Source organism: Moschus berezovskii, chromosome 3 (genome assembly GCF_049115385.1).
Source record: "Moschus berezovskii isolate FMDL1 chromosome 3, NW_MosBer_1.0, whole genome shotgun sequence".
Classification (NCBI taxonomy): Eukaryota; Metazoa; Chordata; class Mammalia; order Artiodactyla; family Moschidae; genus Moschus; species Moschus berezovskii.
Window position 1 is genome coordinate 81283551 of NC_142462.1, and position 25211 is coordinate 81308761.

General features: G+C 39.4%; 1 protein-coding gene across 7 annotated transcripts; it reads right to left on the bottom strand.

Annotated features, from left to right (window-relative positions):
- Nucleotides 1–625: 625 nt before the first annotated feature.
- FAM221A (family with sequence similarity 221 member A) lies at nucleotides 626–24943 on the bottom strand. Of its 7 annotated transcripts, none has more exons than XR_008685258.2 (8): nucleotides 24822–24943; nucleotides 22011–22184; nucleotides 17342–17532; nucleotides 15280–15486; nucleotides 9526–9630; nucleotides 7085–7167; nucleotides 1792–1890; nucleotides 626–1023 (listed from the first exon to the last, which is right to left on the bottom strand). XR_008685258.2 is itself a non-coding variant. In XM_055421032.2 (8 exons), exons 1-7 carry the CDS (start codon nucleotides 24884–24886, stop codon nucleotides 4714–4716), a joined length of 834 nt encoding a protein of 277 aa, XP_055277007.1. In that variant the 5' UTR covers nucleotides 24887–24943; the 3' UTR covers nucleotides 626–1023; nucleotides 4668–4713. The 7 variants fall into 7 exon arrangements, 5 of the variants coding, with proteins under 5 accessions (XP_055277007.1, XP_055277006.1, XP_055277003.1 ...); XM_055421032.2 differs by lacking the exon at nucleotides 1792–1890 and adding an exon at nucleotides 4668–4725 and having other exon boundaries at nucleotides 7085–7164; XM_055421031.2 differs by lacking the exon at nucleotides 1792–1890 and adding an exon at nucleotides 4668–4725.
- Nucleotides 24944–25211: the final 268 nt, after the last annotated feature.

Genomic DNA, 25211 nt, shown 5'->3' on the forward strand with positions numbered 1-25211 from the left:
ACGCACACTAATGTGTATGATGCAGAGGGGTTCCAGTGAGCATCCCAAACTACAGTCTCAGAGGATCTTTAGATAATACAGCAAGAGTAATGGCATGGTCCCAAGACAGAGTGCCATCAAACAGCTTCCATGTGAAGCTGTCAGAAGCTTGCTTGGAAGTGTTTCATAGCAGTACTGGGGTTAGAGGGGGACCAGAAAATTTGCAATGGCACACAGGAGGTGTCAATACACTTAATCAGTAATTCATAGTTAATATGCATTCTTACTTACTAAGTCACTTTAGTCATGTCCGACTCTTTGCAACCCTGTGGACTGTAGCCCACCAGGCTCCTCTGTCCATGGGATTCTCCAGGCAAGAATACTGGAGTGGGTTACCATGCCTTCCTCCATGGGATCTTTTCAACCTAGGGATCAAACCCATGTGTTCATCATTGCAGGCATATTCTTTACCATCTGAGTCATCGGGAACGTCCCTCATATTAACAAAACAATCTAAAAATGATCAGATACCACTAGAAAGTAATTATATAATTTTAAAAGTTTTTATTTTAAAACATAAATCAACATTACAAAGTTTAGAAAATAAAAAAACTAATGATTTTAACTATTTTGAATGAAATGTTTGTTCAAACCCTCAATAACATCTTAAAATTTTTAAGTAGCCTGAAAAGGTTAAATTATTATAAATTCAAAATAGCTACTGTACTTTAAGGTTTTGACTAACATGAAAAGAGCCTCATTTATTAGGAGAGAGAAAAAAGTTTATATAAAGTAATAAATCATAAATTTTGGCAAAAGTAATATAAGGTACTGTCATGTGTAAATAAGGAAACATTCAAAAGACATTTTTACATAGAAAAAAGTAATTTGAGGAAAAATAAACTATTATTATGTTTAAATAATTAACATACAAAAGACATATTTGGATGCTGGTTTTAATTTCCCCAGTAGCGTTCATGAAGGTTTCATAGTTGATGGCAATGGTGCTTTTCCTTTCTGCTTAGCAGCCTTTTCCATTTTTATCTGAAAATTCAAAATATTTGTTGATATAATTTGTAAAACATCCTAAAGAAAAAAAAAGTGGTACATACCTCATTTGGATTCATGTCTTATTTATCACTGTCATTTTACAGAGTTATTTAGCAGTTTTTAAGCTGCTAAATACTAAAGCCACAACCTGATTGTTGAAGGGACCTAACTGCATTTTTAAAATACGGTTTGTTGGGGTGTGCAAGCTCCCAATCCGTCTTGCTCCTCTTTTTCTTCTCTTTCTCTCAGAGCAAGGGCAGACTTCAGCAACACCTTAGAGACAGAGAGAGTGGGCCAGAGGGAGGGAAGAGGCAGAGAGTCTCACTTCCACACACACATAAACACATGTACACACAGAGCTCAGCACACAAGAGAGACTTGAGGAGTGTTGACTGAACAGAGGACTCACACAATGAGCACGAAAGCAAGAACCCTGCAGAGAGGGGTCCTATCAAGGGCTCTGTGTGTGGGTGAAACATTGTCAAAGACTGACAAAATTTTCGAATTACAAACATAATCAAGTATGGTTTGATTTCAACTTTACAACATAACATATAATGAATACTGATTTGGAGAAATGATTGTTTTTAATTGCCTCTAAAATTAAAAAAGAAAAAAAAAGTGTGAATGCCTAATCTTACATCCAGCTTGTTCACATTCCCTACAGCATTACAGGAGACACCTAATCCAGTTGGATTACCCCTGGAACAAAGCTTAAAAGACAGTTTCCTACAATTCTGATTTCTGCATTTCAACAGTTACCTTCCAGAAGGTTGTCTTTCTCCATTGTAATTGAAACAAAGAAGCTTGCATACCCTAAGAAGCAGCCTTCTGATCTTTTAGAAACACACAAAGTCTTTCCTAGGGGGAAAAGAAAAAGACTCTAAAGAACACAAAACTCATCTTCCTCTTACTGCTACTCGTGCTCACATACACCAATTCCCATAGGCAGCACCACTGCCTTACCTCTGCAGGAGAAGGGAAGAGAAATTATGGGCTGGGTGGGTGGAGGCAGGGCCTTTTATCTTCTAATGTGACAGGAATAATACCAAGAAAGCAGAAGAGATCTAGTAAAATCCGTCTACCCAATCTCACCAACTTACAAATAGCTCCTAATTATAAAATTGAATGATCCCACCTCTGTCTGTTTTCCATTTTTTCCCCTTTCTCGCTCCTCTTTCAGTTGCTTGGGAATCTCATACACTCAGGACTTCTCTGGTGGTCTAGTGGTTAAAACCCCACATTTCCACTGCAGATGACGCAGGTTCAACTCCTGGTCAGAGAACTAAAATCCATTCGACTCCTGGTCAGAGAACTAAAATCCTGCATGCCACACACCACAACCAAAAATAAATATTGTACACTCATATCACACTTACACTCTGTACCAGTAGTCAACAGGCCATCTGTAGGTCCCTCAAAGAACACTCCATTCTAAGACAAACATTATAAGCCTTAGAATCAGACAGAAGAGTACTTGAATTCTATCCGTGTGTGTGTGTTAGTCGTTTAGTTGTGTCCAACTCTTTGTGATCCCATGGACTGTAACCTGCCAGGCTCTTCTTTCCGTGGAATTTTCCAGGCAAGAATATTGGAGTGGGTTGCCATCTCTTTCTCAAGGGGATCGTCCTGATCCAGGCATTAAACCTGGGTCTTCTGCATTGCAAGCAGATTCTTTACCATCAGAGCTATAGGGAAGTCCCTTAAGTAGTGATTAACCACCTGAAGCAAGTTATTTAGCTAACAGCTTTGTAATCTGTATAAAAGGCATAGTAATAGGTACTATGTAAGGGGTTGTTCCAAAGGTTTAAATAAGATTATAGATATATAAATCTAGGTACTTAATAAGCACTCGATAAATGCTAGACTCTGTCTGTAATGCAGGAGACCCCAGTTCGACTCCTGGGTAGGGAAGATCTGCTGGAGAAGGGATAGGCTACCCACTCCAGTATTCTTGGGCTTCCCTTGTTGCTCAGCTGGTAAAGAATCTGCCTGCAATGTGGGAGACCTGGGTTCGATCCCTGGGGTGGGAAGATCCCCAGAAGGGAAAGGCTGCTGCTGCTGCTGCTAAGTCACCTCAATCGTGTCCAACTCTGTGCGATCCCATAGACGGCATCCCACAAGGCTCCCGCATCCCTGGGATTCTCCAGGCAAGAACACTGGGTTGCCACTTCCTTCTCCAATGCATTAAAGTGAAAAGTGAAAGTGAAGTCATTCAGTCATGTCCGACTCAGTCATGTCCGACTCTTTGCGACCCCATGAACTGCAGCCTACCAGGCTCCTTTGCCCATGGGATTTTCTAGGCAAGAGTACTGGAGTGCGTTGCTATTGCCTTCTCCGAGGGAAAGGCTACCCACTCCAGTATTCTAGCCTGGAGAATTCCATGGACTGTGGAGTCCTTGGGGTTGCAAAGAGTCAGACACGACTGAGCAACTTTCACTCACTCACTCACCCTTCTCATTTAGGGTCAAGTTTTAGATTTGAAGTAACATCAGAAAGGGCTTCCCTGTTGGCTCAGATGTTAAAGAGTCTGCCTGCAGTACAGGAGACCTGGGTTCGATTCCTGGGTCGGGAAGATCCCTCAGAGAATGGAATGGCTACCCACTTCAGTATTTTTGCCTGGAGAATTCCATGGTCAGAGGAGTTAATCCATGAGATTACACAGACTCAGACATGACTGAGTGACTAACACTTTCACACAACATCAAAAAGATCAAAGATGCTAAACATACAAACAAAAGCCAAAGCAGTGTTTGCTTATTTCAAACAGTACTTAGTAAATGCGTGTGTGTGTGCTCAGTAGTGTCTGAATCTTTGTGACCTTGTGGACTATAGCCCGCCAGGCTCCTCCGTTCATGGAAGTTTCCAGGCAAGAATACTGGAGCAGGCTGCCATCTCCTTCTCCAGGGGTTTCAACCCAAGGACTGAACCCAGGTCTCCTGTGCCTTCTTCTTCGTCAGGCAGATTCTTTACCAGTGAGCTCCCTGGGAAGCCCACCTAGCAAATACATCCCACTAATACAGTGTCCAAAAAGCAAAACACCTCTTTTTGCTCCCTTTTAAAAAAATTTCCTGGCATTAACACAGTATCGTGCACCTAGTTGACCTTTAATAATTGTTTCCTTAATACATTTCTCCTTTTATAGGGAAAAGAGATCAAAGGTCATCCACAATGGAAGAAAACAAGTTGACCTGATACATAAAACAAGCTAAGAAGCAACTCTTCAATAAGATGTACATGTAGTTAGTAAGCTATATTACCACAAAAGCTTCAATGATCAAAACCAACTTTTCCCCACACCCAATGATACCAATTAGCAAAAAGCAAAATCAGATTTGGATGTTACTGCTTTCTAAAGGCGGCCCTGAACCCATCAGATTCAGCTTCCCAACTGTCCTTTTCCCTCAATGGTGCTTGTCTTAAGTTTTTTGGAGTATAAGACAAGCACTAATAATGCAAATGGTACAGGTCAACTGAGAGAAAGTTGTTAGGTTTGAGTTTCTTAGTTTTTACCCTCCATTCATCACACAGGCTAAAGAGTTATAATAAAACTACAACCAATAAATCCATACATTCTAGTTCTGGATGGGCCAGGGATATCCCCTAAAACATTCACAGATAAGTACTCCCCCATTTACCTTGCCACAAGCAAATACCATTCACATGTTTTCAAGGCAGTCAACACTACCCAAGTTCCTGGAGGAGGGAAAGAAGGAATTTAGAACCCTGCCCCTCATAAGCATATGAGGAAACACTAAAGCTCAGTTGTGACTATGTTTTCTCCAAGAATACTGATTTGATTAAAAGTTTATCCTTGATGATGCTGCAATAATAGTTTCTCCTTTTCTCACTCTGACCATTTCATCTCCCCCCCTGAGATTCTACCACCACTTCTTTTTCTTAGATCAGTGTTTTCCAAAAAACTTTCTGTGCTGCCCAATAAGGTATATACTCTCTGCGACCCCATGGACTGTAGGCTGCCAGGCTCCTCTGTCCAAAGGTTTTCCCAAACAAGAGTACTGGAGTGAGTTGCCATTTCCTTCTCCAGGGGATCTTCCCGACGCAGGGATGGAACCTGTGTCTCCTGCATTAGCAGGTGGATTCTTTACTACTGAGCCATATATATATATATGGGCATCCCCGGTGACTCAGATGGTAAAGCATCCTCCTGTAATACGGGAGACACAGGTTCCATCCCTGCGTCGGGAAGATCCCCTGGAGAAGGAAATGGCAACCCACTCCAGTACTCTTGCCTGGAAAATTCCATGGACAGAGGAGCCTGGTAGGCTATAGTCCATGGGGTCGCAAAGAGTCAGACATGACTGAGCAACTTCACTGGTTCACTGGATATCTCAGTTCAGTTCAGTTCAGTCACTCAGTCCTGTCTGCGTCTTTACCAACCCCATGGACTGCAGCACGCCAGGCTTCCCTGTCCATCACCAGCTCCTGGAGCTTGCTCAAATTCAAGTCCATCAAGTTGGTGATGGCATCCAACCGTCTCATCCTCTTCTCCTCCTGCTGTCAATCTGTCCCTGTGCTGGGGTCTTTTCCAATGAGTCAGTTCTTCGCATCAGGTGGCCAAAGTATTGGAGTTTCAGTTTCAGCATCAGTCCTTCCAATGAATACTCAGGACTGATTTCCTTTAGGATTGACTGGTTTGATCTCCTTTCAGTCCAAGGGACTCTCCAACACTACAGTTCAAAAGCATCAATTCTTCAGTGCTCAGCCTTCTTTATGGTCCAACTCTCACATCCATACATGTTTACTGGAAAAACCATAGCTTTGACTAGACTATCCTTTGTTGGCAAAGTGATGTTTATGCTTTTTAATATGCTGTCTAGATATATATGCTTAATGTCTTTCCATAATTGGAATTATTTGTACATTTTTCTATGTTTATTTTTACTTAGAAGTAGCCCTTAGAAACTTCCATGTCAGGACAAAATAGATTCTGATGTAAAGTCAGATAAAAAAGGACACTTGCTACTTAATTAAAAACTTGTTTTTTTAATGTTGAGGTTTAAGCCAGCTTTTCCACTCTCCTCTTTCACTTTCATCAAGAGGCTCTTTAGTTCCTCTTTGCTTTCTGCCATAAGGGTGGTGTCATCTGTGCATCTGAGGTTATTGATATTTCTCCTGGCAATCTTGATTCCAGCTTATGCTTCATCCAGTCTGGCATTTCACATGACGTACTCTGCATATAAGTTAAATAAGCAAGGTGACAAAATACAGCCTTGACTTACTCCTTTCCCAGTTTGGAACCAGTCCATTGTTCCATGTCTGGTTCTTAAATGTTGCTTCTTGACCTGCATACAGATTTCTCAGCAGGCAAGTTTGATGGTCTGGTATTCTCTTCAAGGATTTTCCACAGTTTGTTGTGATTGACACAGTAAAAGGCTTTAGCGTAGTCAATGAAGCAGAAATAGATGTTTTTCTGGAATTCTCTTGCTTTTTCTATGATCCAACAGATGTTGGAAATTTGATCTCTGGTTCCTCTGTCTTTTCTAAATCTAGTTTAAACATCTGGAAGTTAGTTCAAGTACTGTTGAAGCCTAGCTTGGAAAATTTTGAACATTACTTTGCTAGCCTGTGAAATGAGTGCAATTGTAGTTTAAATATTCCTTGGCATTGCCCTTCTTTGGGATTGGAATGAAATCTTTTCCAGTCCTATGGCCACTGCTGAGTTTTCCAAATTTGCTGGCATACTGAGTGCAGCATTTTCACAGCATCATCTTTTAGTATCTGAAATAGCTCAGCTGGAATTCCATCACTGCCACTAGCTTTGTTCATAGTGATGCTTCCTAAGACCCACTTGATTTCGCATTCCAGGATGTCTGGCTCCAGGTGACTGATCACACCATCGTGGTTATGTGGGCCATTAATATCATTTTTAGCAGAACTGTTTGTCTCTGAATTATTCTAAATAAGCCTCAAAGCCTAACACCAGCTTTAAGTAAAGATTTTAATGATGATCCACAATCAATATATAATTGCCCTACAGTGTCTCTGTTACAAGTAAATGCTTAATGTGAGCAGATTTTTCCAACAGACTTACCCTCTCCTGGTATCGTCTTTCAAAGAAAGCCATATCGTCCTCTTCCGGTTTCCTTAAGGAAGAAACTTGACTACTTGTACCTACTAACAAGGAAAATCAAATCTCAGTACAGTTAACCCTTGAACAATATGGGTTTGAACTGTGTGGATCCACTTGGGTTATTTTCAATAAATACCTACTACAGTACTATACTATACTGATGCTAAAGCTGAAACTCCAATACTTTGGCCACCTCATGCGACGAGTTGACTCACTGGAAAAGACTCTGATGCTGGGAGGGATTGGGGGCAGGAGGAGAAGGGGACGACAGAGAATGAGATGGCTGGATGGCATCACCGACTCGATGGACATGAGTTTGAATGAACTCCGGGAGTTGGTGATGGACAGGGAGGCCTGGCGTGCTGTGATTCATGGGGTCGCAAAGAGTCGGACACGACTGAGCGACTGAACTGAACAGTACTATACAATACTAGGTTGGTTGTATCCCCAGATGTGGAAGAATTGCGGATATAGAAGGCCAACTATCCACTTACACAAGGATTTTCAGCTGCACGGGGTTGGGGCCACTAATTCTGCTGTGCTGTTCAAGGACCAACTGTAATATGTAACATTTGATATAATTATAAATTCTTCTGAAATAAAAAACAGAAACAAAAACCTCTCTCCTACCAAGTGATTTTACTTTTCAAACCAGAAATTATCTAAACGAAACACTGATCCTATTCCCTCTTTTTCAGAAAGCATCATAAGACAAAAGTATTGTTCGGGGGATAGGGATGAGGGACAGCATTGACTGGGAGTTTGGAATTGTTAGACACAAACTTATTACACTCAGACAAAAAAAAAAAAAGTTCCTACTGTATAGCACAGGTAACTATTTCAATATCCTGTGAGAAACTATAATGGAAAAAAAATATTAAAAAGAATGTATATATGGGTTTTAAAAAAAGTAATGTTCATTGGTAAACATTCTCCAAATATTCAAGTGGACTGTAGCCCAGCTAGGTTTCTCTGTCTGTGGAATTCTCCAGGCAAGAATACTGGAATGGGTAGCCATTCACTTCTCCAGGGGATCTTCTCAACCCAAGGACTAAACCTGGGTCTCTTGCTTGGCAGGCAATTCGTTACCATCTGAGCCACCAGGGAAGTACTATTAAATAACACCATATAGCTATTTCACATCAGTGCTCAGTTTTGTTCAATTACATTTTACATTTTATAACTAAAAATTGATGTAACCCTGCAACAGATAATGTACAGAAGTAACTGTTGAAGGTTTGTGCTATGGTCTGAATGTGTGTGCCCCCCACCACCGAAATGCATATGTTGAAATCCTAATGCCCAGTGTGATGATCTTAGGAAGTGGGCCCTCTGGAAGGTTCCTAGGTTATGAAGGTGGAGCCCTCATGAATGGGATTAGTGTTCTTATAAAAGAGCCGTCAAAGAGACTTCTCAACCCTTCTACCATGTGAGGACACAAGAAGGCAGTGCAGGTGAATCAGGAAGAGGCCCTTCACCAGAACACAACCATGCTGGCACTTTACCTGGGGCTGCCCCGCCTCCAGAACTGAGAAGTAAGTTCTTGTTGTTTATAAGCCGCCCAGTCTATGGCATTTTGTCACAGCCACCTGAACGGACTAAGACAGTTTGTACAGGCAACCATAAGTGATGCTAATATCTGCTTTCAAAGTTTTCAAAACTGAAATAATTTTTTAACTGAAATAATTTTTTAACCATTTTTTTTATAGTTAACTGACTATACCTTAACTAAAACAAAACAAAAGGACACAATTATGTCCTTTTGTTTTGGTTTTAATTTCTCTGTCTAAATTTTATAATTTCTTCATTGTGTGTTGTTTTGTAAGCAGCCTTAAAATCCTTTGTGGAAAAGGTCAGGGTACATGGAAAGGCTGTATGAAAATAAAAGGAAAATTCTTATTTAAAAATATTTTTAAATATTCAGTACCTCATAAATCATATTGTCTTTCATTGTTTTTATTCTTATTTACAATAAAGAAAATGCAATAAAGTGCTTAAAAATAAATTCCATTCGTTTTTATGTGTAACTTATGAATGATAAAACCTTGCTAACCTATAATTATCACTGGATTACATCTTACTTGGGAGAACCTAAAGGATCAAGGATCAAGGCAATTAGTCCCCTAGAGGGTGCTCTTATTCAGACATGAAAGCAATTACATGTACCAGAATGAGGTTTTAAGCTCCAAACTATAGTATTATCAGAATCTTCATAATTTAGCAGATTTTCCCAGTTAAAAATTAAGTTCATTGTTTTTTCTTAGTGCCTGGGTAATATGAAAGAAAAATGATAATCAAATTATGGTACTATTGGGGGAAAAAACAGTAATCTGGAAAATATATCAATTTACATTCTTATTTACTAAAACCAAAAATATTTCTCAGTTTAATTTCATTACCACCTGTTAGTGTTTCTGGAGAAGAGCTAGATGATGCTTGAAATGCCTTTAGAAATGGGTGGTCCATGGACGTAACTGGAGAGTCTAAAAATTCAGCTGACGGTGCACCTGAGGACAAAAATGGGAAGAATGAAAATTAAATCTCTGTTTGGATGCAAAGAAGTTATCCCAAAAGGGAAATAAACTAAAACCCCAGTAGAATCATTAGAAAAATTCTTTCTGTAAAAATAACATTTTTTTAGATTTTTATCTGCCATATAGAGTCAAATGGGTAAAAGCATTTCTGCATTTCTGAGAGATCTTTTTCACAGAAAAAAAATTACCCCAAAACATAACTGTACATCAGCAAAGAAGTATAAAACCTTGACACAGGCAAAAAACATAATAAAAAGCGAGACATTCAGAGAAAAAAAAAAAGCCTCTAGTTGAAGAGGGCTGAGTAAACGTATTTTTCCTCCATTCCTCACTGGGAAACCATCTAAAGACAAGAAATGCAAAAATAAAACTTATTCAATAAAACAAGGTAATGTCCACAACCCTAAACCACAACCTGCAAAGACCTACTGCTAAATACACTGACTTCTGGACCAAAAGGAAGGAAACTGCAGAGAGAAGGGGTGAGTACTCTACTTCTTCATAAACTTCACCCTTCCCCCACATGCCTGTCCCCTTCCACGGGTAGAGGGGAGAAAATAAACTTAGAGTCCCATTTGCTTTTAAACTGAATCCTTTCCTATAAAGTGAACAGTGCGGGACAACTGCTCAGGCCTTCAGATTACTGCTCCCTTCTTTTCCAGCTCCTCCCTCTTGTGACCTGTGGGAAGATCAGACAAGAGGGCTCAGATCCATCCAGTTGCTAAGTGCACTACTCATCTCAGGTGCTAAAGGCTGGCCTTAAGTTGGAATTTAATCTCTCAGCTTCTTAGGGCCTGGTAGCCTCACAGTCTCGCACAGGAAGTTCAGACCCCTCAGATGCCTGCCTCTTTTTCTACTGAATTCTCCAGAGCTCAGGAGACCGACATCGAGCTCTGCTCTGCTGTCACCTTTGCCCTTTGCTATGACAGATATCATGGCAGGCCTTCAGCCTCACAAAGGAACCAAATTCCAGCAGGAGGTTCTCTCTACCCAGGTCTGTACAGGGCTAATAGGGCAGACTTCTCTCGGCTCCAGGCTCCCCCACATATAAAATCAAGACAAAAACATCTTCTGTTTCCTCTTCTCATTCTCATCTCTGTTTACACCCACCATCCCTCAGGAGTCAAAAGGGGGAGGTTTCCTTTCTTTCTATTATAAAGATGCTTAAGTGATAAAAGACCAATAGTCATAAAAAAGGCAAAGATGTCAGCTACTACCACTATTACTCAGCATTGTTCTTAAAGTATCAGCCATTTTGTTTAATCAAAAATAAGAAGAGTCATAAATATTGGAAAGGAAGAGGGAAAAATATCATTACAGTTGACTTTTGAACTACACAAGGGTTAAAGGTACTAACGCTTTCAGTTAAGTCAGTTCAGTCGCTCAGTCGTGTCCAACTCTTTGCGACCCCATGAATCACAGCACACCAGGCCTCCCTGTCCATCGCCAACTCCTGGAGTTCACTCAAACTCATGTCCATCGAGTTGGTAATGCCATCCAGCCATCTCATTTTCTGTCGTCCCCATCTCCTCCCACCCCCACAGTCAAAATCTGCATATAACTTTATAGTCAGTCTTCTGTATCGCCAGTTCCACGTTCACAGATTCAACCAATTGTAGATCATGCAGTATTGTGGTGTTTACTACTTAAAAACAATCCACATGTAAGTGGACCCTCATAGTTCAAACCCCTGTTGTTCAAGGATCAATAATATTTGCAAAATCAACTAAAGATTTACATTTAAAATTCTAAGATTAAGTGATAATGACTGGTAACAAAAGCTGCATAAAATATTTCTTTTTTTTTTATAAACAATCAGCTAGAAAATATAAAGCAAGGGAAAAACTCATGTATCATAACTACAAAAAACGATGAAATACCTAGAAATAAAATTAAGAATTGTGTAGCTGTTGGTAGGAATGCAAACTATGGAGAACAGTGTGGAGATTCCTTAAAAAACTAGAAATAGAACTGCCATACGACCCAGCAATCGTACTCCTGGGCATACACACCAAGGAAACCAGAGTTGAGAGAGACACATGTACTCCAATGTTCATCGCAGCACTGTTTATAATAGCGAGGACATGGAAGCAATCTAGATGTCCATCTGCAGACGAATGGATAAGAAAGCTGTGGAACATACACACAATGGAGTATTACTCAGCAATTAAAAAGAATACATTTGAATCAGTTCTAATGAGGTGGATGAAACTGGAGCCTATTATACAGAGTGAAGTAAGCCAGAAAGAAAAACACCAGTACAGCATACTAACGCATATATGTGGAATTCAGAAAGATGATAACGATAACCCTGTATACAAGACAGCAAAAGAGGCACAGATGTATAGAACAGTCTTTTGGACTCTATGGGAGAGGACGAGGATGGGATGATTTGGGAGAATGGCATTGAAACATGTATATTATCATATATGAAATGAATCGCCAGTCCAGGTTTGATGCATGATACAGGATGCTCGGGGCTGGTGCACTGGGATGACCCAGAGGGATGGGATGGGGAGGGAGGTGGTAGGGGGGTTCAAGATGGGGAACACATGTACACCCGGGGCAGATTCATGTCAATGTATGGCAAAACCAATAAAATAATGTAATTAGCCTCCAATTAAATAATAAAAAAAAGAATTGTGTAGAACTTTTATGAAGATAACTTGAGAATTCCATGGAATTACACAGAAGACAACAAAGAAATAAAGACTCAATATTTTAAAACTATTTCTTTCCTATATTAATCTATACTTTCAACTAAAATAATAGAATGTTTTCAAAAAATAATATCAAAGTTCTGAAAAAACTGAAAGGAAAGAACAGGTCAGGAAAATTCTAAAGTAATAAAATGAAGTCAAAATAATAATTTATTATAAAGCTGTAGTTATGAAAACAATATAGTAGTTGCACAGAAACAGACAATAATGAGGCAGACTCATGAGACCAGAACAGCTTCTGGGTTGAGCTCCACCCTACCACTTACTTGTTGAATAACACAGGATAAGATGTTTTATTATTCTGCACTGATTTTCCTTGTCTGTAAAAAGGATTAATAGTAGCACCTCACTCAGAATAGTTATGAGGAGTAAATGAGGTAATAGACATAAAGAGGCTGGACCAAACCCTAGCAGTACAAAGCCGTAATTATCAGTAACATCACTACCATCATTTTTTGTTTGCCACTGATAATTGGGTTTTCTGTAACAGACGCATGAGCCTAATACAATCATGTATCCATAAGAACTGAAAAGAATTTATTTATGGAATTTAACAAGCTAGTTGTAAACTAACCAAGAGGAGAAAATACATAAATATGTCAAGGCAATCTTGAAAAAAGAAACAAAGAATTTATCCAAATATCAAAACACACTATGAAGAAGAATAATTAAAAATATGAAATATTTGCACAAAATAGATAAATAAGCCAATGCCATAAATAAGTATGATAGAATGTAGTAAACTTTCAAATTATTTGGGAAAAAATGTTTTTGAATAACGTCATCAATTTGGACAAAAATTGAAGTTATATACACCTTACTCTTTCACAAAAAATAAATTCCAGATACAAGAGAAAGCTAAACATGAAAACAAAAGAAAAATTAAGCATTAAAGTAAAAGGAAATAAGTTGGAATGGAATTTTAAAAAATTAAATAAAGTGAAGGAGAGCATATTTATAAAATGACAGTAGGGTAAGGCCTACCTCCAACATTTAAAAACTGTAAAACCACAACAAAATCTAAAAAGACAAATGATGTATTGGAAGAAAATAAATCCAAAATAAATACAAAGGATTAGTACACAGCATATATATATAAGAAGACTTCCTATAAATCAATGGGAAAATATAAAGCATAAAAATGAGTGAAGCATATGAACAGACAACTCACAGAAAGTAAAATGGCCACTGAATATAAGGAGACTCTCCTCTCACTAATAACCAGGGAAGTCAACTGACTGATAATATTTTCACACGTTAGACTGGCAATGAAACCAAGGTTAATGACATCAATGATCAGTATAAATGTTTGGAAATAGGTAAACTACAACATCACTAGAGGAGGTATAAACAAGCACGCATTTTTGAAGGGCAATTCAACAGAATGTATTAAAATTTCACATATGCAGACACTTCAACCCAAGAATTTTACTTCTCTCCATCTACCTTAGATTCAAATTTACATAGTACACAAGGAAAGTGAAGTCGCTCAGTCATGTCTGACTGTTTGCGACCCCATGGACTGTAGCCTACCAGGAATTTTTCAGGCAAGAATACTGGAGTGGGCTGTCATTTCCTTCTCCAGAGGATCTTCCCAAGCCAGGGAATGAACCCGGGTCTCCTGCATATACAAATTAATGTACACATGTGTATTCACATACATACATACATATATATGGGTTTCCCCTGGGGGCTCAGATGGTAATGAATCCGCCCGCAATGTGGGAGACACAGGTTCAATCCCTGGGTTAAGAAGATCCCCTGGAGGAGGGCATGGCAACCCACTCCAGTATTCTTGCCTGGAGAATCCCCACTGACAGAGGAGCCTAGTGGGCTACAGTCCACGGGGTTGCAAAGAGTCATACATGGCTGAGCAACTAAGCACAGTTTATATATATATACACATAAAATGTGGAATACTATAAAGCAGTTATAAAAAACAAGAGATTTGTATGTCCTGGTATAATAAATGCTTTGAAAAAAAATTTTAAGTTAGAAATAGTAAACTATAAAAAATGTATGCTAAAAAGAATAATACAAATCAACTGATGTCAGCAAATTACCCTCTAGGAAAGAATCTGGGGTTAAGAGAAATGTTCCAGAGGGATTTGTACTTCATCTCTATTATTTGAATCTTTTATAACAAGAAAATATTCACTTATATTTACATAATTTTTACAATTAAAAACAAAGTAAATGCTTATTATTAAAAAATCCACATAAACAGAAGTATTTACAGTAGATACTTACAAAACAGAAAGAGACTCAAAGACTTAAGAGAATGAATTTATGGTTGCAAAGGGGAAGGATGTGGGGAAGGGATAGGTGGGGAGTTTGGGATGGACATGTACACACTGCTCTATTTAAAATGGATAACCAACAAGGACCTACTACATAGCACATGGAACTTTGCTCAATGTTACACGGCAGCCTTCACAGGAGGGGAGTTTGGGGGAGTATGTATACACATATATGTATGGCTGAGTCCCTCTGAAGTTCACCTGAAACTATCACATACACACATGCATGTGTATATATATGCACATATACAAAAGCCTATGTTTACAAAATGAGGCAGTTATAATGGTGAAAGTTACATACAATAGGGTAACAGGTAAACTGTATCACATCAAATAAATATTATTTCACTATTACAAACAATGGAGCTGTGAGTTGGGATAATCTAAATACCATGAACAAGGATCTTTCCTCTTATGTTTTCTAATTTTCCTTTAATAATCAAACATTGCATATGACAATAAAACCTTTTGAAAAAAATAAAAATCAAATGAGAGAATTTTTTTGAAAATAACTTAAAGTGCAAAACAAATATAAGGCTTCAGTATTGTTAGCACACATAAAAGCAAAATGACAAACTCACAGTTCATATATCATCACTTACCAATTCCACTGTCATCTAATCGCATGTAGCCTTCCGCCAGCGAGCTGAAGCCAGTTAATCCTCCCATTGCTGCATAAGGAGCGTCCTGCCCCACTGGTTTTCCCTGAGCCAGTCTTTCTTGCTTAGTTTCCACTACTGTGTCATGAGCATATGCAGGCTGACCACAAGCACAAGTGAAGCAACTATGAAATCCCGAACACTTAGAACCTGAATCAAGATGTAAAAGGAGTTCAATGTTTTCAAATATAGGTACTCAGTTATATGCCCTCTCAGCTACTTAGCTTGGCCCAAATCACCTGAATTCTGGATCCTTCATACACTGTCCTCTGATGCCCGTGCTGCTTCTTACCTCTACCCCGGAACTCCTTTCCTCCAGCCACTGCTCTTATTCCTAAAAGATGCTAAAGCATAAGGGGGTATGCAAAACAACAACAAATTGGAAAAAACCAACTAGGACTAAAGGAAACTGGGCTAAACACTGGAGAGTTAGGAAATGAAGGCCCTCTCCTCAAATACTGAGTTAAAAGCAGGTGTAGGGGGGACAACCCAGTACTGAAGAAATAATGTAGAAACATGTCTCTGTGTCATTTCCCCATAAAAGCCATAATGGAAGGCCAACTCACAGATACAGAAAGGATGCAATGGAATATTGTTTAACAATAAAAAGGAAAGAAGTACTGATGTGTGGTACAGCATGGATGAATCATAAAAACATTATACTAAGTTAAAGATGCTAGTCAGGAAAGACCACATACTCTATGATTCCGCTTACATGAAATGTTTAGAATAGGCAAATCCATAGAGACAGAAAGTAGATTACTGGCTGTCTAGAGTTGAGGGGTAAGAGGAATAAGGAATGACTGATAATGGATATGAAATTTCTTTTGGGGGTGATGAAAACATTCTAAAATTTATTGTGGTGATGGTGCACAACTTTGACTATAAAAGCCATTGAAGTGTACCCTTCAATTGTATATGAATTTTTTAGCATGTTACTTATATCTTAATGAAATCACTATATATAAAAATACAAACCATATTGAAATAGAGTCCAGAATATACCATTAACAAAACCCTTAAACATTCACACTTTTGACAAATATGTACAGAAACCAAGGCACATAATAAATAAGTTTTATTCAAATATTTCCATACTTAGTGAAACAATTTATGTCTGCCATTGTCAATAAAAATGTTTTATAACATATTTAATCATAAGACTTCAATTCAAGATACTACAAAGACAACTGGGAAAACTATCTCCTGAAGAAAAATACTGGACCTAACTTTAAAAATATTCTACCCATTTCAAAGGGCTTTTAAAAAAGATGATCAAGGGAAAGAGCATATGAAATGGAGGCTGGGATTTGGGTACAGGTATTGAGATACAGTAGCTCAGTGGGTAAAGAATCTGCCTTTAAGGCAGGAGATGGGGCTTTGATTCCTGGGTTGGGAAGATTCCCTGGAGGAGGGCATGGCAACCCACTCCAGTATTCTTGCCTGAAGAATGCCATGGACAGAGGAGCCAAGCAGGTTACAGTCCATAGTGTCTCAAAGAGTTGGACATGACTGAAGGGACTGAACACAGCACAAGCACACTGAGGCTAGGGTGCTATTGCCTACAAAGTGTTAAAATCATCAAGCTACATTTTGTTTTCCCATCAAACGACGTTTTATGTAGTAACATAATAATCTGCAAGTGAATCATAAAAAATTTTTAGACCTGTAAAATCCTTTCTAAGGATGATTATTCTATATCGAATTCAGTTGGTAGAACATCCAGAATTTGAAATTTTGAATTAGATCACATCTAGTAATTCTTTAAAATCTATTTCTACTACTTAACCTTATTCAAATTACATGAGATTAGAGAGTAAGATCGATGACTACAAAGCATATGAACAACCAAGTTTGTCCACAAACTTTTAGAGTAAGTATTCATCAAATTATTCCCAGTTGCCCAATGTCACTGTAGCTGAATTAAATTGGCACAGAGACGCATCAAACATTCAGTAAGGGGATAAAAGCATTCTGTTTATATGTTTATCACAATGTAACTCACAGGCATTGCATACAAAGCCAGGCGCTGCACTGTGTTGATCGGCAAAGTGCTTACATCTGCAGCGAATGGGCTGTGTGCCGTTCAGAGGCACATAGAGGTAAGCCCTGCAAGGGCAGCCCCTCACTTGGCAAGGCAGACTGATGGGGCGCTGCGGAGGAATCGTCTCAAAGTCAGTTTTATGTTGCTTGTACCTAAAAGAAATGAAAGGGATGAAATAACAGCACAATGCAGATACTGCCAGAAATTACAACTGGTATTCTCTTACTGGCAAAATGATTCTCATTCTTATTTTTTGTTCATTGTTCTTGTTAGTAAGGTGTAAATACACTCCCCCGAAATGCAGTACTTGTCAGTTACGTTCCTTTGGTCAGAGAAAATCTTCACCCATCTAGATTTTTAATCAAGGAGAATTTTCACAGCAACATACAAAGATATAGCATATAATTCTCTTAAAAATACTATTACAGATTCTTTAATATAGAAACACAACCCCCAAGTATGAAGAAAAGTTCATGAAATTCTCTTTATCAAAGTGCATTATTTACATTTATTTTCACAGGTCTGCTATTTAAAATTGAAATAATTTCAATAAACACATATTAATGTAATTTATTTAATATACTTTAAACTTCAAACTAAATTATAAACACCGTTAAAAGCCAAAATTCTTTGCTAAAATGCTGTATGTAATTTTCTTAGACTACTGGCTTCCTTCTCATTAGATGATATTCAGTAAAATCATATTAAATTTACTACTCTCAATATTATACTAGGTAACAAGTTAAAATAACAATAAGATACCATTTTCACTTAGCAAAGAGAGTCAAAGTTTTTTTTTTTAAACTGTACATATTTCACAACACTGCAAAGAGTGTTATAAAAGAACCAATCCCATTTAATAGGGTTTCAAGAAACAGAAAAAGATCCATCCATTAAACCAGATGGTTCATTTTTGAAAAAAATAAACCCTAAGAAAATTATTCCATGTATATAAAGAGCTCTGTGCATAAGGGTAGTATTAGCAACATTACTTTAAATAGTGATGTACACAACACAAAATAATAATAAAGAAATGAATAAGTATATTACAAGAAAACAGTTTTCTAACTTTAACAGTGAAAACTTTTCTTCAAATAAAATCTTTTACAGACCATAATACTATATAAAATAGATAAACACAGAATTGGCTAACACAAGGTGAAGAGCCATAAGTGGAGTCTGTCCTTCCCCTTAGCTGCTCCTCTACCTGGTAAGCCCCTGAAATTCTGTGGGAGCTCTGGGGAAAACACAGTGAACACAACTGGATTAGCCGGAGTATCAAGGATGTATTAAAAATCTTATGTGCAATTACTATGAACGGTATGGAAACATTTCCGTGATTCTGTCATGAAAAACTTTCAATATTTATACACATGTATACTTAACAACTAAAACTCTATATTGGCACCCTGCTTATTTAACTTATATGCAGAGTACATCATGAGGAACGCTGGGCTGGAAGAAGCACCAGCTGGAATCAAGATTGCCGGGAGAAATATCAATAACCTCAGATATGCAGATGACACCACACTTATGACAGAAAGCGAAGAAGAACTAAAGAGCCTCTTGATGAAAGTGAAAGAGGAGAGCAAAAAAGTTGGCTTAAAGCTCAACATTCAGAAAACTAAGATCATGGCATCTGGTCTCATCACTTCATGTCAAATAGATGGGGAAACAGTGAGAGACCTTATTTTCTTGGGCTCCAAAATCACTGCAGATGGTGATTGCAGCCATGAAATTAAAAGACACTTGCTTCTTGCAAGAAAAGTTATTACCAACCTAGACAGCATATTAGAAAGCAGAGACATTACTTTGCCAACAAAAGTCCGTCTAGTCAAAGCTATGGTTTTTCCAGTGGTCGTGTATGGATGTGAGAGTTGGACTATAAAGAAAGCTGAGTGCCGAAGAATTGATGCTTTTGAACTGTGGTGTTGGAGAAGATTCTTGAGAGTCTCTTGGACTGCAAGAAGATCCAACCAGTCCATCCTAAAGGAAATCAGTCCTGAATAGTCATTGGAAGGACTGATGCTAAAGCTGAAACTCCAATACTTTGGCCACCTCATGCAAAGAACTGACTCATTTGAAAAGACCCTGATACTGGGAAAGATTGAAGGCGGGAGGAGAAGGGAATGACAAAGGATGAGATGGTTGGATGGCATCACCGACTCAATGGACATGAGTTTGAGTAGACTCCGGGAGTTAGTGATGGACAGGGAGGCCTGGTGTGCTGCAGTCCATGGGGTCACAAAGAGTCAGACACAACTGAGTGACTGAACTGAACTGAATTATGTAAATAAAAACAGTCCATACACATGTTAAAACTTCTTAACAGCATCTGGCTTTAGGTGGCGTCTTCTTTCTACATTTCTTTATATTCTTCATTTCAATGTTTCCAATGTTTTCACTTTTCTTTTATACTTTTAAAAAATATTTATTTTTAATTGGAGAATAATTGCTTTACAATACTGTGCTGGTTTCTGCCATATATAAGCATGAATCAACCATTCATATGTCCCCTTTCACTTGAACCTCCCTCCCACCTCCCAAGTTTCACTTTTATAATAGGGAAAAATTAATTTAGACAGAGATCTCACTGAGCAACTGGTACTAAAGAACTTTTTCCAACCAAGTGAGGTTGGGTCAATTTTGAAAGTCAATTCTATGCTGTACCATTATTCGTAGATATGAGACTGGCACGAAACGTTTACAAGGATAAATGATAAAACTAATGTAAGTTTACCAGGAAACAGTGGAAGTGTTAGTCTCTCAGTCATGTCCAACTTTTTGCAACCCCACAGACTCTAGCCTACCAGGCTCTTCTGCCCATGGAATTCTCCAGGCAAGAATACTGGAGTGGGTAGCCATTCCCTTTTCCAGGGGATCTTCTCAACACAGGGATCAAACCCGGGTCTCCTGCATTGCGGGTGGATTCTTTACCACTTTTACTTCAGTGGAGGTTTACCAAAGCTCTCTTCAATTCTGAACAATATCAACATAACCCTCATCCTCTGTTCCTCCAGTGTTTTTAGTTGGGGTTGCTAAATAAATTTCAAGTCAATCTACACACAACATTACTCATCCTAGCAACTGCCTAACAACCTCTCGCAAATCTTAAGTGTGTAAACAGCAACTGCACGAAGACTATGTCAGGAAAGAGCCCCAGAAACGATCAGAACAGGAAGGCTCTCCCAAGGCTCCTCTGGAATAGAAAGCTAAAGCTTTTACCTAAAACCACGTAATAGTTTCTGTGATTTTTCCAAGAGGCAACTTTGTCCTTTTGAGCTTTACAACTACGATCTGTAGCAGTGAGATTTAAAGTAGAAAATGACAAACACAGTCAAATACAAATCTCAAGTGCAGGTAACACACATCAGTGACTACAGCCTCATGTATTTCCTTTTCTTATGTGCTTGTATTTTTGTTTAAATAAAGGTATATACATATACATACACACACAGCATTGACCCTTGTACAATATGGGTTTAAAGTGTAGATTTTTTTTCAATGAATACACAGCAGGCCCTCAGTGTTTATGGGTTCCACATCTGTGCTTAAACTAACCACATATCGTGTTCCAAGGATCATGTTTATGACCCAAGGTTGGCTGAATCCACATCTGCAAACAGGAGGGCCCCAGCTATGGGACACGAGCATCCCCAGATTTTGGTATCCACGGTGGGTTCTGGAACCAGTCCTCTGTGTGTGTGTGTATAAATAAAAGAGAAAGGTATTCACATAAAACATTTCTTAACGTATAAAAAGAGACTAGTAAATGAGAGGAAAAATGCTTCTATTTGTAGATTGGTAAACTTTTTAGTGTGGATCAGTTCAAGCAACTTTAAAATCAGTTTAGGGAATGCTACTCAGTACTCTACAGTGATGTAAATAGGAAGGAAATCCAAAAAAAGAGAGGATATACATATATCCTGATTCACTTTGCTATATAGCAGAAACTAAAATGGGCTTCACTGGTGGCTCAGACAGTAACAAATCCACCTACAAAGCAGGCGTCCTGGGTTCGAGCACTGGGTCGGGAAGGTCCCCTGAAGAAGTGAATGGCAACCCACTCCAGTATTCTCCCCTGAAGAATTCAATGGACAGAGGAGTCTGACGGGCTACAGTCCATGGGGTTGCAAAGAGTCAGACACAACCGAGCAACTATCACTTTTCAGAAACTAACACGATATTGTAAAGGAACTATACTCTAATAAAAACGAATTTTAAAACACATTTGACAAAAATAAATAAACAAAATAAAATCAGCTCTGCAATCTGATGACCTATTCTCTACTACCTTGTCTAGTGGTGGGAGAGGAAGAGTGAGTGTGTTCCCCTGCCAAACTGAAAAACCCCCAACAAAGCCCGGAGGCACTGATATCTTTCTTATGAATGCTAAGAGGAAAGATGCTTAAGGTGATGGGACTCCATAATGAGTTCTAACAGGATACAACAGAAAAAATGTAAAATACAGCCCCCCAAAACCTTAGATAATTTCTGCCATATTATATAAACACCTGTTTTCAAGTGTTTCTTAATTATCATCAGTAATGTTATTTATAGAAGGAAGATACACCCTGCTATAGCTTTATATTTCCTAATCACCAGAAAACTTAGCAATAAAATATCTTACCTATGTGTACAAAAACACAGTGTCTCTGGACCCACAAGTTTACAATCCATTCCCGTGGGTGATCGCCAACTCACATACAATCTGTTCTGTAAACGCATAGGTAAGACTTTTCTTTTGTATTCTTCATATTCCTCAGGAGTAAAAAGTTTCCCTCCATCATCCTCACCAACAATTCTACAACAAAAGATACTTCTTTTAAGCCATGTGTATTTCTTTTCTGGGTTAAAAATAATAAGCTCTAAAATTAAACTATACTTGTATAGTCAAATGGATAGTCAGAAGAAAGACTGCTTTGGCTTTATTTTGTTACATTAGGCTCATGTTAATACCAAAATTACACACAATAGTAATAAAGCTTTGGCTTCCCATATGAAAAAGGATTATAAATAATAAAGTCAATGAATTCATAACATCTGACTTCACAGATCCAGGTTTATCACTGGAGAATTACCACATATTCATCTCAATTTCTCCTTTGATTCTGAAGTAAACATGCTCATTTTTCACATTAAAGTTGGAGACTAAACTGCTAAAAATTTGAATATTTTCCTCCTTTAAATATACTTCACCCCCAAAACAAAATAGTACAAAAAACATCCATACTTAAGACAACATGACTAATGTGCATACCTGACTCCAAACCCTGGCCAGAAGTTTAAACAAAGATAGAACCCACAAACAACCTTAGATCTGTACCACTTAATACCTAAAATATGCATTGAGTGATCAGGCATATCATTTTCTAATTCTGGAAGTAAAAGCTCAAAATTTTATGGGAAAAATTAAGCTACTGCTATTTTTTAGGAAATTAAGAATTGTCCTCCTTGGAAAAAAAGGAAGCACAATCAAAAGCATGTGGTCAAAACTGAAGAAATTTCTCACTGAACATACTCCCTTTAAAAGTCATGGAAAGTGTTATTTGAGGAATGTTACATAATTTTTAGTGCAGTCAGTGCCTTTTCTCATACTTTCAAGCCTTTAGCTATGGTAGATAAAATAAAAATCAATTCAGAAGCTATGAAATCATCACAACCTTCTTCCTTAAATAATTAAGGTACATAATAATAAGTAATAAAACTAAGGGCATTTTATTCTGAGTTAAGTTTTGGGCTATTTCACCTTTTTATAGCTACCAAGAAGTATATCAACAGCTACTGAAAAGACCTTAAGATCAATGCAGACTTTTAAAGAAAGAGATCAATTATATATAGTTGTAATCCTGGGTGTTCATTGGAAGGACTGATGCTAAAGGTGAAACTCCAATACTTTGGCCACCTCATGCGATGTGTTGACTCACTGGAAAAGAGTCTGATGCTGGGAAAGGTTGGGGGCGGGAGGAGAAGGGTACGACAGAGAATGAGATGGCTGGATGGCATCACCGACTCTGTGGACATGAGTTTGAGTGTACTCCGGGAGTTGGTGATGGACAGGGAGGCCTGGCGTGCTGTGATTCATGGGGTCGCGGAGAGTCGGACACCACTGAGCGACTGAACTGAACTGAACTGAAACCAGTGTTGCTCAAACTTTATTTACAGAATCCCCAGGAGATCTAATTCAAATACAGATTCAGATTAATATGTCTCAATGGGCCTGGCAATGCTTCCCACCAATGCTTACACTGCTGGTCCATGATGGCTACACTATGAGCAGCAAGGCTTTAACATCTATAGAGAACTACTTCAAGTAGTTTATGTTTGGAAAATAATTTCCCCCCAGGCCCCAACATTTCATAGGCCAGGCATGAGACTACAACTGAAGGCCTACATTCCACATACCTAAAAACTAAGTATCTAAGGTGTCCAGTCAATATCAGGACCCAGCATAGTGTTCCTCGGGAAAAGGCCTGGAGGCGAAAGGAGCAGCTCTGCCCTAGGTAAGCTCTGGGTAGAAGCTGTTTCGGACTGCTGGCCTTACGTGAACCTAACCGGGAATGGGACCTGACCCATCAATCTTCTCATCCTCACTTTTTCTGGTTCAGAATTACTAGATATTTCTAGACGTCCCTCAGAAGTATACCATGTAGACAGTCGGAGGGAAATGCAGTCAGACAGCGACCCCTTTACCCAAGGGATTTGGCGGGACCACCTTTAGATGGAGCAACCCCTGTGGCTCAGGTTTCAGGCTGCACCTGTTTCCCACAGAGGCAGTGATCATCTCACTTCCCCTGACACACACACACACACACACACACACACACACACCTGCCTCTCACCCAGTTTCCCAACTGTCAAAAAGCTTCCTTGGGAGACCTTTAAAAAAATAAAAGAACACATTCTTGCAGGTACACCAGCCTTTGTCAGGGCCCCAGGCAGTGAGTCACTACCGAAAGCCCTAGGGGCGGCTGCGCTTCCAGTCTCCGGATAAGAGTTTCTCTAGAACCAAAGTCTTTCTCCGAAAACCAGCACCTCATGGTCGGGGGCAGGTTTGGAAGTTAACGTCCCACCCTATTACAAAGTGAACATGCAAACCTGATGTCTGCTTTTACAGGCCAGGTGTACTCAACGTGTGATCTACAACGGCAGTTAAGAAAAGAACAATGGACCTTTGCATAAATCTGGAGTTAATAATCCTTTCTCAAAGGGATCAGAGCCGGAGATTTTTTAAATTGCCTCGGAAGAGACTTATCAGAATAGAACTGCGTGTCATCACAATACTAGAAACCTGCAATCAAAGTAAGCCACCTCCACCAGCCCGGGAACCGGATTCCGGGAGCCAGGGCCACCCAGCGCCGGTCCCCTGCCCGCGCCTCCAGCACGCCTCCCGCGAAGGGGATCGGACCGGCCTCCTGGCTCCGCAGAGGCGCTGTCTCACCTCCGGTACTCCAGGTACTCGTCCACTGCCGCCGCGCCAACAGGAGGTAACGCCTGCCGCTCCATGGCGGGCGGGGAACCGGGAGGCGCCGGCTCCAGCCGCCCTGCGCCCGTGAGCCGAGCCGGGAGCAGCCAAAACCCGCCCCGCCCCGGCCGGCCGCGCCCCCTCTCGCCCGCTCGGCTATTGGCCCGGCAGGACGACCGCGGGGACTGCGCAGAACTGGCGCTTGCACCTGGCTGGCCACTCCCGGCACTAGACACTCGCTCGTCACGCTGAATCCTGCAGCTGTAGGGATGCTGTTTACCGCCCTCCGCAAACCTTGCCCGTCTCCTTCTTCCTGGTCTGACAGGTCTCCTTGTAGTAAATAAAATAATGAGTGACGATGGAGTG

Coding starts and splice junctions, on each gene's coding strand:
- FAM221A (XM_055421027.2), bottom strand. CDS start 24,886: ATGGAGCGGCAGGCGTTACCTCCTGTTGGCGCGGCGGCAGTGGACGAG. Junction 17,533..22,010: donor CTGTGTTTTTGTACACATAG/GTAAGATATTTT, acceptor CATTTCTTTTAG/GTACAAGCAACATAAAACTG. Junction 1,024..7,084: donor AAAGACGATACCAGGAGAGG/GTAAGTCTGTTG, acceptor TTGAATTTTCAG/ATAAAAATGGAAAAGGCTGC.